Here is an 18125-nt window from a genome sequence, read left to right as displayed (position 1 = left end):
CAACCATCTAAACTTCAGAAGAAGCTGGCAAAAAGAGGAGTTTGTTAGTCCCTGGGGATGAAGCAGGCCAGGGATGAAAGAAAAGGTTTGGAGGATTTCAAGGAAGGGTTAGGAGCTTCTGAATAAGCAGAAAACTCCCATTTTGGCTTTTCTACAGAATAAAGCTCCAAGAAGCTTCAAAGGCTTTGGAGAGATACTATCTACCATTTAACCATCACATCCTGAGGAGGTAGAATTAAAAGCAATGTTATCTCTAGAGAACTCTGCATAAAGCAGGACATGACTCAGGCAACTTCTCTTTCAAACTCCTAGAGCGTCTTTGGGATAAGTGCTGGCACGACTCCCAGTCTGAGACCTGCCTAAGGCTGCTGAGATTTTGGCTAAGGAGAGTTCCAGTCTCCACAGGAGCTCCCTCAAGTAAGGCCAAGTTTTCACTGACCAGATGAAGGAGCCAAAACCTAACTCTTTACATCTGAAACGCCTCAGTCCGTTCAATGAGAGGGGATTCTGGTCCAAAGAGCTTTGAGTTCATCCTGACAGAGGAGACCTGGTGTGGATGCAAAAGGGCCAAGGGGGAAAAAAGCGCATCATAAATGAAATTCCATGACTACTATTTTTCCTCCAAGAATTATTCTTGACTGCTTTCTTATCATGTTCAAGACTCTTACAGGTGGCTTTTTCCTGACCCTAGTGGCACACACCCTCTTGAGAGAGTTATTTTGTAGAGGCTCAAGATAGCCGAGTCTATATTTATTTGCAATAGTGAAACAAATATGATATGTGCAAGATGACACCTCTGGGACATGAGAAATACCAGGGAATTAAGGCCAACCAATTCTGGCTCCAAGATTCTATGAATCAAGGACAACAGTCCCCTTAATCTTGAAGTCAGCTCTTTCCCCCAGTTAAAATGATAAACAGCAAGAAATGACAACCAGGTGTTTGCATTTTACATCTGTGACCTTTGGGTGTTTGCGGGAAATGTTCTATAAATCCTAGGCACAGAGGGGTATAATGGAAAGAATCTGGGCTTTGGAATCAGACAGAACGAGCTACGTATGAATCCAGCCTCTGTGGGTTACTAACTGTGTAGCTATGGGCAAGTTGCTTCATCTCTTAGACTCTCAGATGCCTGGTCAATAACTGCTTCGAGGTTGACATGACATAATGTGCAAAAGTGCCTAGCACTTTGGTTAAACAGACGGCACAATGGAGTCTTAACTAACAATAAATGCAGGTTCTATGGACTTTATTTGCAATATTTATTGTAATCCTTGGTTAGCAGTTATTTGAAATTAATAAAAAATGTTAAAATAGTTTTTAGATGGAGGCTTTCAACTAATCAAGAGTGACCCCTTCTCTGAACAACCTTTCCTAACGTTATCCCACTCTGGCTAGTATTCCTTTAATTCATTCATCTATTCAAAGCATATCTACAGCGTCAACTATGAGTTAAGTATTTGGTGATACCAGGGAGCACAAAAACACACGTGGTCCTGCTTTCATGATACTTTGGGCTCTAGAGAGTTCATGGCTGCTATTCTGAATTACTAGGTTTTTCTGGTTCTTAGAGAATAGAGAGATTCTTGCCTTGGTTCCCAGGGCTACTGTGCAGTACCATGTGGCAGTTATTACTTACACCTTCCACAAAAGCATAATGTGAAGGAGGAAGAGAACAATGAACTTGTCTAAAGCTGATGAAAGAATTCTGATGAAGGAGGCCAAGTGGCTTCAGGTTGAATTCTTTCTTAACTATCCAGATATTATGGACTATTAAATCTGCAACATAGTTTTAAAGTTTTCTAGTCTAACTCACCTATTTTATAGAAAAGGCCACTGAGGTCCAGAGAAATTACAACTATGCCTTTATTACAGATAAACAATTTACATAATATCTTTTTTCTCATATCTCCTTCCATAATTAGAATAGTGAGGTCCAGGAGAAAGTTTATTAGATTTTTACACTTATTGGGGCAAAGACAAATTAAAATTAATGAAAAGCACTACTGGTAAAAAAACAAAAACAAAAAAAAAAACCCCACAAAATGAATGCTTTTTAAAAATAGAAGTATGTATGGTAAAGAAGAATTACTAGGTATTTTATTTACTGCTGAATACCAAGTGCCTGGCAGAAAGTAGGTACACAGTCAATATTTGTTGAATCAATGAATGAGTTATTGACAAGTACACAGCCTTTAGGGACCTATTTTAATGAGTCAGAAAAGTTGATGTGGACTAAGCATAATCATTTCCATAATTTCAGAAAAAAGTTTCCATACTTTTAGTGCCCCAGAGTTTATAAAACACTTTCAGACTCATATTTCATTTAATTTGCTCAATGGCTGGACTGTTAGTCCCATTTCTATCTACGAATGAGAAAACTGAGTACAGAGAGAGGCTAAATGACTTCTCAACTTACTAAGGGGCAGGAATAAAACTTGAATCCACTTTTCTGAATCTAAATCCAACACTACGATCATGTCCACCTGTCAGGTACATGTAAAAGGCTTACAAAACATGAATTCTCTTGAATATATTAACTAAATTTTGTATACCTCGTTCTTTATGGCTAACATGAAAGATGACGTCATCTGGATCCTGACTTATTTTAAACATCCCCTATTGACAGAGGCTAGATGAACTAGAGTTTCATTATCACTTATGACAGAAAAGAATTTGTATGCATGAGAATTCTCTCTACCCACTTCTTCACCCAACCTCATGCCCCAGCCAGGCCGTGACTTACCTAGTGAAGAAATTCCGGCCATATTTTTTCCAGTGATCTTTGAGAATGTCCTCCACACTCTGTTTGCGGGTGGCCAGAATGGAGAGCCACGCAAGGACAGCCCAGAGTCCATCTTTCTCACGAATGTGGTCAGAACCTGGTGCGGGGAGAGCAAGCAGCTGTGAGAAAGGTGGTTTCTCCAAAGTGCTTGAGAACAAACGCAACAGTAAGCTTGTACATTCAACCAAAGAAGTCATAAACCTTAACTGAGGAACCTGAGTACACGGAAGAAATCACGTATTGAATAAAACAACATAATACTGAAAAGAAGTTGATGCTTCCCAAAGTAATTTGGAAATGTAAGGCAAATGCCAATAAAAATGTCAGTGGAATAATTTGGTATAACTTGATATATCAATTACAAAGTAGTACTGTGAGCGGGGAAAAAAACAATCAAAATAAATCTTAAATAAACAAACAGCAGAGAATTGGACCATTATAAATTTTCAATAATTAAAATAACCTGGCAGTTGGATGGAACAAAATGAAACACATGTAAAGAGACCTAAACCTATATGAGATTTGAATATATGATAAAGTGTCACGTCTAGGCTGTAGGAAAAGAATGGATTTCTTTTTAAATAGTATTAGGATACCTAGTTAAATAGTTGGGAAAAAATTCAGGGTTCTTTCCCTATAGAACGCCATCTCCAAAACAATTTCAGATGGTGACATATGAAATGTAAGAATTGGAAGCTTTTAAATACTAGAAAAGTATATAATTTTTTTAAATCTTGGAGATAACAAATACATGTAAATTCAGAATTCATAAAGAAAAAAATTTGACATATTTGTCTACTTAAAAATTAGCATTTCTATCAGCAAAACTACTATAGGTAAAACTAAAAGGTCATTTGCAAACTTTAAAAAAACACATTTGCAATATAAAGTAGATGTTTACTATACTCAGTATAGAAAAAATTATTATACATTAATAAGAAAAAAAGCAAAACCTTAATAGAAAGACAGCCCAAGGATATAAATAGGCAATTCACTAAAGAATAAATACAGGTGCCCAATTAATATACTTAAAAGCTGACATTGTCTTTAAGAAGACAAATTAAAGTTAAAACCACAATAAGAAATTGCTACTTCCTTGACAAATGTCCACAGATTTAAAAAACAAAACCACCTAGTGTCAGTGGAAGTATAAGGAAAAGGGGATTCCATATGCTGCTGCTGAGAGAGGTACAGTCCTCGAGAGAGCAATTTGGCAAAAAGTATCAAAGCCTTAAAAATCGACCTACTTGTGGATCCAGCAACTCCAATTCTAAGACATCTTTCTTTAGCCAATAGAGATTTGGTTAGGTAAGCTATGGCACATCTGTCTTCTGCTAAGGTTCTTGCTAAAATCTTTACCAAAAAATAACATATTGACTCCTTTGGATGTGCTTATATTCATGGAGACCCTTTACCAAGAGAACAGAACTCTCATTTCTTTGGCATTACGTCCTTATTCTAAAAACAAACAAACAAACAAACGTAATGTTGAGCTCTACTTTCTAATTTTGAATAGGACTCAGTACAATCACTCTCTAAGAGTGCTTTGCGTATTACCATGCCTTGAATTCTTTATCTGCCTGTCTGCCCTTCTTGACTCCCCAGTGGGTCTTATTCTTCCTAGAACTATTAGAGTATCTAGCACAATGCTGGCTACGTGGTAAGCATGAGGCCGGTTTGTTTCCTTCCCCTCTTCGTTCTTTTAGACCCAGCTCAAATAGTCTCTCCTCTCTAAGACTAGCTCCCAGCTTCCATTGGCAATTATGAGCTACTTTCTCTCTCTTCTCCTGTAGAAACCTGCTCAAAACATCTGGTGCAGCGCCATCCACTTGAGCCTCAATCATCTCTTTATGAGCTTTTCACTCCACCAATCATATATTTCTTGGCAGCATCTCTTACTTATCCTCGTAACTAAGTCTGCTGATTAACACAGCACATGGGATATGGTAACTAACTAATTGTGAAGAAGTGTATGAATAAGTTAATCAATTTATTAATCTACTTTTCTCTTTCTCCTCTTGGCTCATAAAAACTCACAACTTTTTCTTTCAAAAGATTTTTCTTCCAACAAGTTACCACTTTTAGAAATAACAGTTTTTACAACCTGGATACTGGAAAAACTAAGCATCACTTTTAGCACTTTATATAACATATTTTGGAAATGTTTACCTAATTTTATTATCTATGGACTTTTATTTGCCTTTGCTGGTATTTCAGGGAACAAAAAGTTAGCTTTCTGACTCTTGCAGCTTTTGCAAATGATATGTTTTGGCAATAGTTCATCCTGAGAAGCAAGATCCTGGCAGCTTCGCCAATATACTGAGAATTCATCACATTAGTATACAGCTTAGAATTATTTGTCTGTGCTCTACTGGGGTTCTTTCTTCCTTCCTTCTTCCTTTCTTTCTTTCTTTCTTCTTTTTTTTTTTGCTAGACTGAAAGCATAGGGGGCAATGTTCTTTCGTGCTTTTCCTGCTCTGAATAAAGAATTTGGTTTTCTTTTATGTGGAAATGAAAATAAAATCTAAAACTCTTACCCAACTCTGATCAAGTTACTGGGAGATAACCAAATCACGCACCTAATATTATAAACAAAATATCGGCCTTGGATAACATAAACAAATACTCTATTCCATTTGCATAATCCCTAGTCTCTCTGGAAATTCTGATTAATCTTATTAATTACCTTGGATGTATCAAAACTCCAACTCTGACTAATACTCAAGAAGGCTGGGTGAATTTCTTTTCTTTAGGATTCTGATGAATCATGACAAGTTACTAGTGAAAAAAAAAGCAATGCTGTGTGTATGTGTTCCTAAAGTTCTTGTTTTTGCAATTGGGGCAGAGTCAGAAAACCTGTATCTGAGACTCTGTTACCTATCAGCTGTTTAAATTTGGACAAGTCACTTAACTTTTCTGAGCCTCAATTTCTTTGACTGTAAAATAGAGATATAGCCAATTTTCTCACATAGAATAATTCTAAGACTGTACTGTGATGAGAGTGAATATTTTATAAACTGTTAAATATTACATAAATACAAGATACCATTATCAACAGGGAATAATAAAAATCTTTTAGGGAAAATTAATGTTTTCCACTACCTTATTAAGTTTTCAAAAATAATGTTCTTTAATTGTAGATATTGGGGAAGAACATAAAAGAATATAATCCAGTATGTTCTTTTCTGTGGGCAGTGGAATTACAATATTTTTCTCTTCTTACTTAATTTCCCTATTATGAATGTGAAATCCTGGTAACATTTTTGTTTTTAATTTAAACAAAGTAAAAGAAGCCACATTCACTTAATTATGAGAAAAGGGAAAACACTGTCAGCAAGCACCATGAGTCCTAGCTGACACCAAAGTGGCGGGAGGTTTTGCATACATCTCTTCATACTCAGTTCAGCTCAGGGACCAACTGAGCACATGGGAATTCTGCCCTTTCAGCATCTTCAAACACCTGTCACATTACTTCGGCCTAATCAGCACCTTGTGATAAGTATAAACTCAGCTCAGTCAGGGCACAACTCTAGATCTCTGCCAAGAAAAATGTCAATCCTTGCTAAGGGAGCCAAGAGCTAGCGGTTTAGGGATAAGGTTCCATTGACCAGTCTGGGCATCTCAGGAGTGCCTGGGCTCCTACCCCTGCCAAGCAACAAGCCTGCAGAACAGGGACACAGCAGCTGAAAAGAGCTGCACAGAGCTCTCTGAAAGCTCTAGAGTCTATCTGTCTCTTTCTTTCTTTCTCTCTATCTATCTCTATCTCTATCTCTCTTTCAGTCTCCTAAGCATGCTGTTCTCTCCACCTGGAAATTTCCACTCTGTATATACCTATTAGCCCCACTAATATCTCCTACAATTACTTTAAACTTCTTGTTAGGATCCAGGATGCCCTCCTTGTCACCCTCCATGCTTACCTGTGTTCTATCATAGCCTGTCTCTTCTTACCCCACCCTAGACTATAAGCTGTGTCCTTGGCTAGGGCCTGGCATACAGTCAGTCCTCAATAAGGTTTTGTCCAAAGAATGGTCAGACCCCAGGTGACTGGCTGGGAGCTTCAGCAGACCTGCTGTGCCCATGGTCCTGTCCTCTTTAGCTTTCATTGCACGAAGGAATTCACTCTGCAAGGATGGGTAAGCTCCTCAGGAAGCTTTTTCCAGATCACACCAGCCCTCAGAGGGCTCTATCCTAGCAACCCCCAGACTTGCCATTTAGCAATTAATTCCACACTGCCTCCTGACTGCCCCTGGCACTCTGCTTCCTTTGAAGAAAGATAGTAAGCAACTGACGGGCAGGAACTGTGTCTTAACCCAAACTGCATTTTATGCTCAACAGATATGAAGTTAGTGGCCTCCCTGTTCCAAGTACATGAAAAAATACTAAGATGAATAAGACATGTTCTCTGCCCTCCATATGAGCACAGACATCCAGGTGAGGGAGTCTGACATGCAGGTAAGAGTTTAGCTGAGTTAGTTATAACTAGGGGATCAGCCTGGTTCTACTGGGGTATTCTGTCTGGGAAATCTCCAGAGATGGGATGTTCTAACCTTCCTATGGGGGTTTTACCTACAGGAAAATATACTCAGGAGTTATGCAAATTAGAATGGGCAGAGAACTAGACAGAAAATCTAGAACCAAGTTGGTTTCTTGACTATACAGCTCCCAGGTCACCCTGTACTTCACCATCTATCACTTTGCACACTTGTAATTACCTGGCCAGGATCTGACTTCCTTCCCCATATGTGGACTCCACAGAGCCCTCCACAAGGATACCATTATGTTCCCAGAGCCTAACCCAGCATCTGGGATACAGTCAAAGCTCAATAAACATTTGAGGAATGAATTGATAAAAAGAAGTATAAACATGAAGCGCTGTCATGTTAAAATTAAAAGATGTTTACAAAGCATGAATGATGGATTTCTTCAAGTTATCACCCTTACATGATACATCATGACTAGAATCTTTTAAAGATGGGACAGGGAAAAAAATATTGCTAAACTCTAGACCTGACCAGATCATAATTTACTGGCATATTTCTACATAGGATATCAAGTTGATCTTCTGACTGGTTTCCTATTCCTCTTTCCCAAGCACCCCATTTTCCTGAGGGAGAGTTTCAAAAGCAGTAACATTCTATTCTATTTGGTGACTTTCTATTGCCGTCCCCATTTCCTGACAAGTTCAAGGTGGGACAGAACTTGCCATTTTGCCCTCTGCCATTATGTATACACATGTATACATCATCATCCACACTTACGGGAAAAAATAACTTTGTACCATGAGATCAACCAAAAATAAAAGGTTCACACTGTCTAGTTCTGGTGCCCATTTCTGAGTCCTTAATAAAAACACCTTTATCCTTGGTGTCTGTAATGATGATGTCGGAGGAAGGGTCCTAGCCTCTGTGGCTATGATAATCATGTGAGACAGCTGCTGTTTCTCGACCATGAACAGACTAATGTATAGTTGGTAACATTAGTAATATCACGGCTTGGGCTTTTAAATGCTAGTGGTTTGTTTTATCTGATGAGCCAGTTCTTCTGAAGTCTGACTTCTCTGCATTTCTTTGCAAGTAGACTTCTCCTTTTCTTTTTAGCTCATCTCTTCTCACAAAGACTTTGGGTCCCCAACTGTGGACTCTGGAGTGTGAGTGGTGGTGAGTCCCCACGAGAGCTGCAGACTGCTGCAAGAGGTGAGGTGGGGATTCTCCGCTGAGGTGGGTGTTTAAGCAGAAGAGCACTGACTGATCACTTATGATTTGAGCAACACACAGGAAATTCACTGGGTGACTTTTAAAGTCCTTTCCTTTCCAATACCATGATTCTGTTTGTCTAAATGGAGGGTGCCAAGCAAATAGTGTGTTCTCTCATTCATTCGACAAGTGTTTTCTGAGCACCTACTATGCACTGGGCTTTATGAAAGGCTCTGGGGATACGGTGGAGAATAAGACAGATGTGACTCCTGTTCTTATCAACCTACAGTCTAGTGGAGCCAACAGACATTAATCAAGTAATCATAAATAATTGTAAAATTATAGCTGCACTATGTGCAACAAAGAAGAAGTGTGTGGTGCCACGAGAACCAATGATAAGGGGATTTGACCTACTCTGGAAGGTTAGGGAGGCTTTCCTAAGAAATTGCCTCTGCTCTCGCCTGGAAAAATATAGAAATAGAGATCCTGTCCCCAGTTAAGCTACAGGAGTCAAATATTTCAAAGCTTTTAGAATCACTAATGTCAACCTGAGAAACTCTGTGAAGGACCTGTTAGAAACATTCGCCATCAAGGGGTGTAGTAGGTAGAAATTAAAACTCCTTTATAAATTAGAAAATTAGAAGTTCAGTTAAATAAGTTCAGCGGCGCCCATTCATAGCAGTGGGGACCCGTGGCGATGCAGCCTGATTTCTGAAATATTTATCTCAGAAATATTACAGAACAATTTTCTTTTTTTCAAAGAGAGAAAGAGTTTGTGGATTATTTTCACCATGCTTTTTCTCTTGAAGAAAAAAGATATCAAAGGGAAGATAGAACCATGGTTGGTACTTAGTATTTGTTGAATGGGTTGATAAATAAATAAAGAAGAACAAACTTTAACAAGGAATAATTTAAAGTCTAATACTTGGGTACAAAAAATCAATCCCATAAATGTAACATGGGGGACTTTTCTTGGCAAATGCTCCTAAATAAAAACTTAATGGGATTTAATTATCTATGACATTACATGGACCAAACAGTATTATGAAATGTCTCCCATCCAAATACTAACCAGGCCCGACCCTTCTTAGCTTTCGAGGTCAGATGAAATCAGGCGTGTTCAGGGTGGTATGAAATGTCCTAAAAGCTAACATAAATGAAAAGTACAGGCCCAGTTCTCTAAAAATAATCATCCCACTCTACTCTTTACTCATCAGGTCAACCCTGGAGGTCAACCCTCAGTTCTGGACATGATTTTATAAAAGGAGCACTGGTGAACTCAGAAGCATCTAGAAGCTGGTGCTGGGTATATAAGAGGTCTGGCAATTAAATTCACAAACTTGTTGCAATGATGTTGCTAACCTTTTTTGATATCAGAGGGATTATTCATTATGAATTTGTACCAACTGGACAAACAGTTAACCACGTTTACTATTTGGAAGTGCTGAAGAGACTGCATGAAAAAGTTAGATGACATGAATATTTCGCCAACAATTCATGGCTCTTGCATCACGACAATGTACCAGCTCACACGGCACTGCCTGTGAGGGAGTTTTTAGCCAGTACACAAGTAACTGTATTGGAACACCCTCCCTCCTCACCTGATCTGGCCCCCAATGACTTCTTTCTTTACCCTGAAGATAAAGGAAATATTGAAAGGAAGACATTTTGATGACATTCAGGACATCAAGGGTAATATGATGACAACTCTGATGGTCATTCTAGAAAGAGTTCCAAAATTGCTTTAAAGGGTGGACTAGGCACTGGCGTCGGTGCATAGCTTCCCAAGGGGAGTACTTGGAAGGTGACTGTAGTGATACTCAGCAATGAGTTATGTAGCACTTTTTCTAGGATGAGTTCGTGAACTTAATTGTCAGACCTCGTAGATAATATGAAGTTAGGGTGGCCTGGAGAAGAGGTCCCCTAAGTGCTGCCTTCCAGTATTTGAAGGCCTGTCACTGACAGAGGAGTAGCTTGTGCTGTCCTGTCTTCAAGCCTGTTCCCAGCCAATCACCAGGCTCGCCTAGTTGTCTCCAGGACGCTGCCCTACATTGACCAATGCTTCCCACATGGGTCTGTGGAGCAAGCTATTACTAGATATACCACACAAAAAACTGACAGGCACTTAACTACGTTTAGGTAAAACTGTACACACAGGAGTCCTCACAGTAGTGTGTTTTAGAATCTTCAAATGCTAATATCATTGTGAATAGCTAAGACCAAGGTGTATTCCAAGTTTCCCAATCTTCACTGAACTCAGAACCCTCTCACAGAACAAATATCCTTCCAAACACCCTGGGAAACCTTGTTCTAGACATTTTTCTTTTCACTAGGTTCAGTATTTCAAACAGGTACATGGGGTTAGAAAACCAAAGGTTTAGACATGGTGTCTGCCTTCAAAGAAAGTTTCCTCCGTAAAGAAGAAGTGATTGATACCAAGCTTGCCCTGGCTAACACTGAGGGGAATTTCATGGGCGAAGACCACCTCACAGGTTCATCGCGTATTCATTTAGTATCCTTGTGGAGTAACACAGCACAATGCAGACTTTGTGAGATAGGAAAGGACTAAGCAGTGGCCTTGTATTCTCTGACCGAAGACCTAGAACATTGGGAAATTATTTGGCCTTCTTTGTGGATACTGTTCAGCCCCATAACTCATCCGTCTTTCTCAATACCCTCCGATTTTATCCAACCAATTCATTACCAAGAAGTACTGCCACTCCCTCAAGGTTATTAAATTGCTTAGAACTTTGTAAATAGGCGTCTCCTTTCCCAGCTCACTCTACCTACCCTACCCCAGGACTTGTAGGAATAGGAATTAAATCGGCATTCTATTCCGTTTAAATTCACAAACTTGTTGCAATTATGTGCATGAAGTGCAACTCAGTGGAAAGACTCATAGAATCCTAGATTTTGATCTTCTTTTCTTTGCTAAAAGATGCAAGTCGAGTACTGAAAGGACCAAGAAGGTTGGTTGTTTTACTTCTGGGGAGCGAGAACAGGAGGAGAAGAAATACAGCCACTGAAGTAATTGCAACCTCTGCAGACGAACATGTGGGAAAGGTCCACACACCTGGATGGATGTTTGGAAAAAAGAGAGAGTGATGTAGGTAGGGCAGGGTAGTAGGGAAGGCCATAGGGAAGACTTCAGGTAAATGCTGGGCAGGCACAGAGGAGGGAGAGCACAGAGTGTGGGGTCTAAGGGTGTTGGGACATCCCCCAAAGCAGACCACATTCTGCTCTTTCATCGCACCACAATTTACACACCCATCTTCATGGTCTAGAACATATTTTTAATTTCTTGATCACCTAGCAACTTAGTTCACCCTAATGGTCTCCCTTCATTTAATCTCCATCAATCACAGCTTGTTGCTATAGAAAACCTGGGCCTATTAAAGAGAAAGATTTAATGCTGTGCTGAAACTTTCTCTTAAATAAAAAACGAAAACCTGACTCACTCCACCATATTTCTTCCCAGAAATGAAAACATTTATAAAGGTTTCCTTAACCACTGAGGGAATAAAAATATGTTTATCACTCTGTTTAATCCCCAAAGACTCAATGACCAGGCTGCCGCAGAGGCCCCCAAACTTCCTGTCTCAGTGGATGTGATCCTCTGAAAGTAAAATTAGCCCTCCTTGGCTAAATGCGCTCACTGCATTTCAAATGTGTACACTTCATCAGGGTTGTTATAAATAAATTGGACCTTGATTTAGGACACATCAGCTACCGTTGCTATTTCCGTGCGGCTTTAGCAGTCTAAGCCCTCATGGCAGGTAGTGTTTATAGGAAAGAAAAGGGTCGCGCAGGACTGTGTACTTACCAGTCCCGAAGCTCTCTTCCCCACAAAGGGACAGTTTGCCTGCATCCATCAAATTCCCAAAAAACTTCCAACCAGTTGGGGTCTCATACAAAGCAATCTTTGTAGCATTAGCCACCCTTCAAAGGCATGAAATCAAAGTTACATCACAGCAGGACTGTTAGCATAGCCATGTGAGGGATGGAAAAATAGCAACCGTTATTGTAATCAAGGGTCCCAGTTAGCATTGCTCAGAGGTACACATAATTCTAAGATTGGTGGAAAATCATAAGAGAAAACTTGTACACAATGGGCTATTATATGTGGAGTCAGAGGAGGGGGTAGAGGAGGAAGAAGAAAGAATTAATTCAAATCACAGAGTTTAGTATTTTAGAAGAGGCAACAGTAGCAAAATATACAAGGCTGGTTTTTGGGCTATTTAAATCCATGTGTTTTGGATACATACTGCATCTAGAAGCATTCTATAAAGAATAAAAGAATGATGTTCTGATGCACTTATATCACAGAATCATAGAATACGGGGTCAGTGTTTGGCAGAGAAAAGAACAGGGCCCAGAATATTATGTAGTCGGCCCAAGGCCACACAGCCAGGATGACCAGCTGTCTGCTATTCAGGGGCAGAATCAATGCTCCTTTCATTTCACCAGAAGGCCCCGCAGGGACCGTGCCCAGGGGGCTCTCCCATTTGCACCAGCTTCAGCCACACTGATTCTTGGCCCCCTGCCCCTCCAACACAATTTTTACTTCCCCCTATGTATCTTTAGACTACTTAAAACTTTCTTTGAATGCATTCTTTTTTTATCCCTTTCCCTTTGAAGGGGAAAAGTTACTGTATTTCATTCACTGAGTGCTTTCCAGAATGCTTGCCTTCTTGCTAGCAAAACAATATCATGTTTAAATTCTAATATGAAGGAAATTATTGCTAGGATTTTGAAAACTGTGAAAGTATAATAAACTTTCATTTGGGTAATGATGTATTTATTTCCACTGTGATTCTATAGGTGGATTATCAATTTTTCTAAAAGTTGGAATTAAACTGTTCTTGGATGACACAGGAGGTACTTCAGGATCTGATAGGTCTAATATACAATAGTGTGGCCTCACAGCAGCTCCTGAATTCCAATGGAGGACATAGACACAGAAGCCCCAGCTTCTAATTCTAGCTCTGATTTAGCGGTGGGGTCATGAACAAGACTGCTCACTTGTCTTTCCGTTTCCTCTTCCTTAAAATAAAGATTGCTGTGAAGATCAATTGGGATGGTGAATGTAAAAAAGCACCATGTAATCTACAAACCACTACATGAATATTAGTCATTATTTTTTTGTTAGCTGAAGTGAGGTCAGCACTAATTCTGTAACACACACACACACACACACACGGATACTACTACATGGCCCAGTGATTGGGAGCAAAGGTAGGTTCTGGGTTCAAATCGTGATTCAGCCATTTACTAGCTGGGTGACCTTCAGTGTCCCTTTTGTTTTCCTACTATAAAATGGGATTATATGTAGCATTTACCCCATGGAGTAATTACATGATTTAAAACATATAAAGTACTTAGTGTCTAGCACAGGTAATGTTCAATAAATATTAGTTATTATTATAAATTATTATTGCTATAAGAGCCTAGAGATATACATTCTGCTTTCCTACCTGGCCTTGACTTTTTATTCATTCACTTGTTGTTCATCCATTCATTCAGCAAACACTTATTGGGCACTTAGTATGTTCCAATTAATATTCTCCCTGGTTGGTCCTCATTTGTTATTTATTACTTATATTTTTCAGTTGTTTTAGATGTGATCTCATAAGCCATCTTAAAGCCTTTGTAAACGAGGTTATACATAATAAATAAATAAATAAATAAATAAATATGGAAATCAGAGATATCAACTGTTTATTGTCATTGGGTCCTTTTTCATAAAAACGGAATGTAATTTTTAAACTATGTGAGCTTTCAGTTTATTTATATTTTGGATAAATGAACATTTACTGTGTCTGCGTGTGTATGGGTATCCAATGAGGGATGGTTAAGGAATGTTTCTTTGAAAGTTCTTTTGAAACACTGATCTTACTTCAAACTGTTCTTTCACCCAAATTGTACACTGCTAAAGGAAAGTGGTTCTCTAAAATGATGTCGTGACTGGGCCGGCCGAGTGGCGCGATGGTTAAGAACTGGCTTGGGACGCCAGAGGGCCCCGGTTCGGATCCCACATATGAGGGCCAGTGACACTGCCCTCCACAGCTAAGATGCTGAACAACAGCTCAACCTGGAGCTGGGCAGCCGTGAGTTGCTGGCGACGGCGGAGGCTGCAGCCCCTGTGGCAGTGGGTTGCCATGGGCTGCCGTGAGCGGCCGTCCAGAAGCCGGCAACTGATCTGCCTCACCCGGGAAGAGCGCAATGATGGTGCCAACTTGCGCCAGTGAAGCAACGTCCTCCACAACTAGACTGAAGAACAAAAACGCAACTTGTCTGTTCCCCTTCCCCCAATTCCCCAGCACTGTTCCTATCCCCCCAATTCCCCAATAAAAATCTTAAAAAAAAAAAAAAATGATGTCGTGAATACAGTGGAAGTGCCGTCCATTCATTTAGTCATACACACAATCAACTCATTTTTTAAACAATGTGTGTGTGTGTGTGTGTGTATGCCATAATATTAATATTTCTGTGCCAGGCACATTATGGTAGGCAGAGTTTAAGATGGCGAATGAGTCAGTCTTTTCTCTGTAGAAGTTTATAATACAGAAAGGCACAAAGTCAAGTACACCAGCTCTCAGAACACAGGGTGGTAAGTTATGGAGGAAGGATGGAGGAAGTGCAGGGTGCTAAGGGATCACAGAGTGGGTGTATCTAATCCAGAAAAAAACATACCCAATTCCTTCATAAAAGAAACACTTATTTAGCAAATATTATGCATCGGACACCCTAGCTAAAATGGGAGGAAGAATGTTCTAGGCACAGAGGAGGACCAGGTGAGGGCCAAAGGAACGGAGAGACCTACCGGTCCAAGGCACCACTGGTGGGCATGCTGCGTGCAAGGCCGCGGACCCCCGTTTGCTGGAAATAAGGAATGCTGAAGATGTTGGCAGCGATGACAGCCACGGAGTCCGAGGGATTCACAAAGAACCCACGCTTGCCCAGAATCATGTTTCGATCCTTTGGGAAAAGGGAGATTCAAAGGAAGATCTTTTAGTCAAACTGTGGAAGAAACCAAAGTATCTTACATGGCGTTGGGGCAGGGTGTGTGTGTGTGTGTGTAAAATTTTAAATTATAAAACTTAAAACTGATACACGTATTCATCCTGGGTTCTAAACACTGGATTTTGTTTCTAATGAGTCTGTAGAATACCACTAGGCCAAAAGCACCTCTATGCCAAAGAGCTAATACTGTTTTCAATTAAAGTATAAACACAAACTCCTTCTCAACTGAATACTCTCTTCCTCCTCCAGAGGCCAGCCAGCTTTAACCTCCCCAGGCCTTTTTCAAATTGTCTCCCACCAAAGGAGAGGAGAGATGGAAACAAGAGGAAATGTTGGCTGTTTACACAGTTTGGTAGGTCTATCGAGCATCCTTCGAAGAACAAAGCAGATTTCTTTAAGGAAGAGCTTCCACATCATGGTCTGTCCATTTGGTGCAGGACCCCAAGACCATGCTGCCACCTTCACTGCTTCCTTGATGCCTCGTATACGGGAGGTACTCAAGTAACTCAGAGTATGGAGGAAATTCCTATCATGCACTGCATTCAGAAAGATGCATTGCAAAACAATGTCTGCTAGGGACCCCCTTTAATTTCCCCACATTTTGATACAGGAAAACTTTTTTTTTAGGAAATAGTGAAATGTAGCTGATATTAAAGAACAATAGCAACAACAAAAATATAATTTTCAATGAAGTAAACATGTAGTGCCAATCTCTGAGATACCAAGGATACAAACCTAAAACACATCCCCTCCTTGTCTGTTATATATTCACCCATCTAAATAAAACAGCCTGTTTATTAAAAAATATTGATTATAGTGAAGAAATAAAAAGTTACTTCTCACATTATAGTTCCATCATTCAGCTAATGTGAATGAATGAATGAATGAATGAATGGGTATAAGTCCAAAACCCCTTCCAGAGACTGAATAAGTAACTACCTGCTAGTTGAAAGTAGAAACCTACCTTAACATGGGTATCTAGAACCCAACCAGATCATGAATCCATAGTCATTACATCATAACCAGGCCCTAGTCACCTTGCCACTCTTAGCAAACGTGAATGTCTGAAATTAAATATATGGGTTACTTTCAAGAGCTCTACTTCTGTTCAAGAGGGTCTTCTCATAATTTAGCCCTGACCCCAGATGCAACGAGAGATCTGTGACTGTCACCCACTGGGCCCATAGGATCTGGAAGATGGCAGCCCATTTTTGCCCCTTCTGTAGGATCAGGCCTAGCCTGCATCAGAGTTCACGTAAATGCACTTGTACCCACCCCATCTCCATCAAAGGCAGCCCCAAAATCATGCTCTCCTGTCTTCATGGTTTCCACCAGGTCAGCTGCGTAGGTGAGGTTGGGATCAGGGTGGTGGCCTCCGAAGTCCTCCAGAGGAGTGCAGTTGACGGCTGAGTTTGCAGGGGCACCGAGTTCTTCGCAGAGGATTTTCTTTACATATGGTCCCACAACTTGTAAAGCATGAAATGAAGAGTCAGAAAATAAAACTTACTAAAGTCTGTGAGGATTGGGAAACAAGGTGGAGGCGTTCCAGGGATAATGGCAGGAACAACACTGAGAATGTGCAAACTTTACTCAGGGGCTAGTGGGGCGATAAGCCTGAGTCGAGTAGAAGGCTCTGCGAAAAGGAGTAATGAGAGATTAGGTTGGAAAGGGTGGGGACAGATGGTGAAGGAAAGAATGGAGGGGAGGGAAGGGAGCTAACCATTTTGAGGGCCCTACTACACACCTGTGCCAGGTGCTTCTCAACCGTTTTCTCACTTGGTCCTTCGAAAAGGTCCACAAGGTGGTACAGCTTAGTGTTTAAGAGCCTGGACTCTGGAATCAGAGTGCCTGGGTTCAAATCCCAGCTCTGCCAATTGTTAGATGTACAATTCTGGGAAAGTTAGTTAATCTTTCTGTGTCTTTGTCTATCTTATCTGCAAAATAAGTATAATAATAGTAGCTACCTAACAGGGTTGATGTGAGGATTAAATGAGTTAACAGGTAGAAAGCACTTAAAACAGTATGGGCCCATGTTGCAAATGTTCGCATTAAGATTATCACCTCCAATTTACAGATAAGAAAACTGAGGTTCTGAGATAAAGCTATTTGCCTAAACTTGCCCAGCTAGTAGGAATGGGAGCTGGGAGTTAGAGCCCTAATCTTTCTACTCTATCGAGCTACCCAACTAACTGATTAAAAGAATGCAAATAAACAAACAAACAAAAAAACATTAAGAACAACAAACAACAGGAAAAACTAGTCACATACTTTATGGTGACATTTAGTATAACTACCAAGAACACTCACCTCTAAAATGCTGAGAACATGTTTTCATCAAGGAAGATACTGACACCAATATATGTCACAGAGGTCGGAACAGGATGGAGTATGTGGCTCCCATTAGGGGGTCACATGGTAAGGAGGCTGACACACTACAGAATGAGGCCAAGACAGCCAGGGTTGTAAGGGATGTGGAAACTGAGGCATTAAAGGAACAACTGAAAGGCCTGGAGAAAGAAGTCTACTTCATGACCAACTTCTCCCAACAAATACTTCATCATAAGCCCCATTCCTGAGCCTACCCAGGCTTCCCTTCATTCTTCTAATGTGGCATCTATTTTTAA

The 18125-nt window shown here is 40.2% G+C and overlaps 1 protein-coding gene across 3 annotated transcripts in view; it reads right to left on the bottom strand.

Annotated features, from left to right (window-relative positions):
* PGM1 (phosphoglucomutase 1) overlaps nucleotides 1–18125 on the bottom strand; it is a 64982-nt gene that overhangs the window by 5846 nt on the left and 41011 nt on the right. For all 3 annotated transcript variants that reach the window (XM_019628202.1, XM_019628201.1, XM_019628199.1), the window contains 4 exons: nucleotides 16777–16967; nucleotides 15302–15456; nucleotides 12302–12417; nucleotides 2747–2882 (listed from right to left, as the gene is read on the bottom strand). In XM_019628202.1, the coding sequence (XP_019483747.1) occupies nucleotides 2747–2882; nucleotides 12302–12417; nucleotides 15302–15456; nucleotides 16777–16967 (598 nt within the window). The remainder of the gene's footprint in view (nucleotides 1–2746; nucleotides 2883–12301; nucleotides 12418–15301; nucleotides 15457–16776; nucleotides 16968–18125) is intronic.

The sequence above is a fragment of the Hipposideros armiger genome, unplaced genomic scaffold, assembly GCF_001890085.2.
Source record: "Hipposideros armiger isolate ML-2016 unplaced genomic scaffold, ASM189008v1 scaffold_755, whole genome shotgun sequence".
NCBI lineage: Eukaryota > Metazoa > Chordata > Mammalia > Chiroptera > Hipposideridae > Hipposideros > Hipposideros armiger.
Note: the sequence above shows the minus strand (reverse complement) of the source record. Positions and strands in the feature narration are given on the sequence as shown.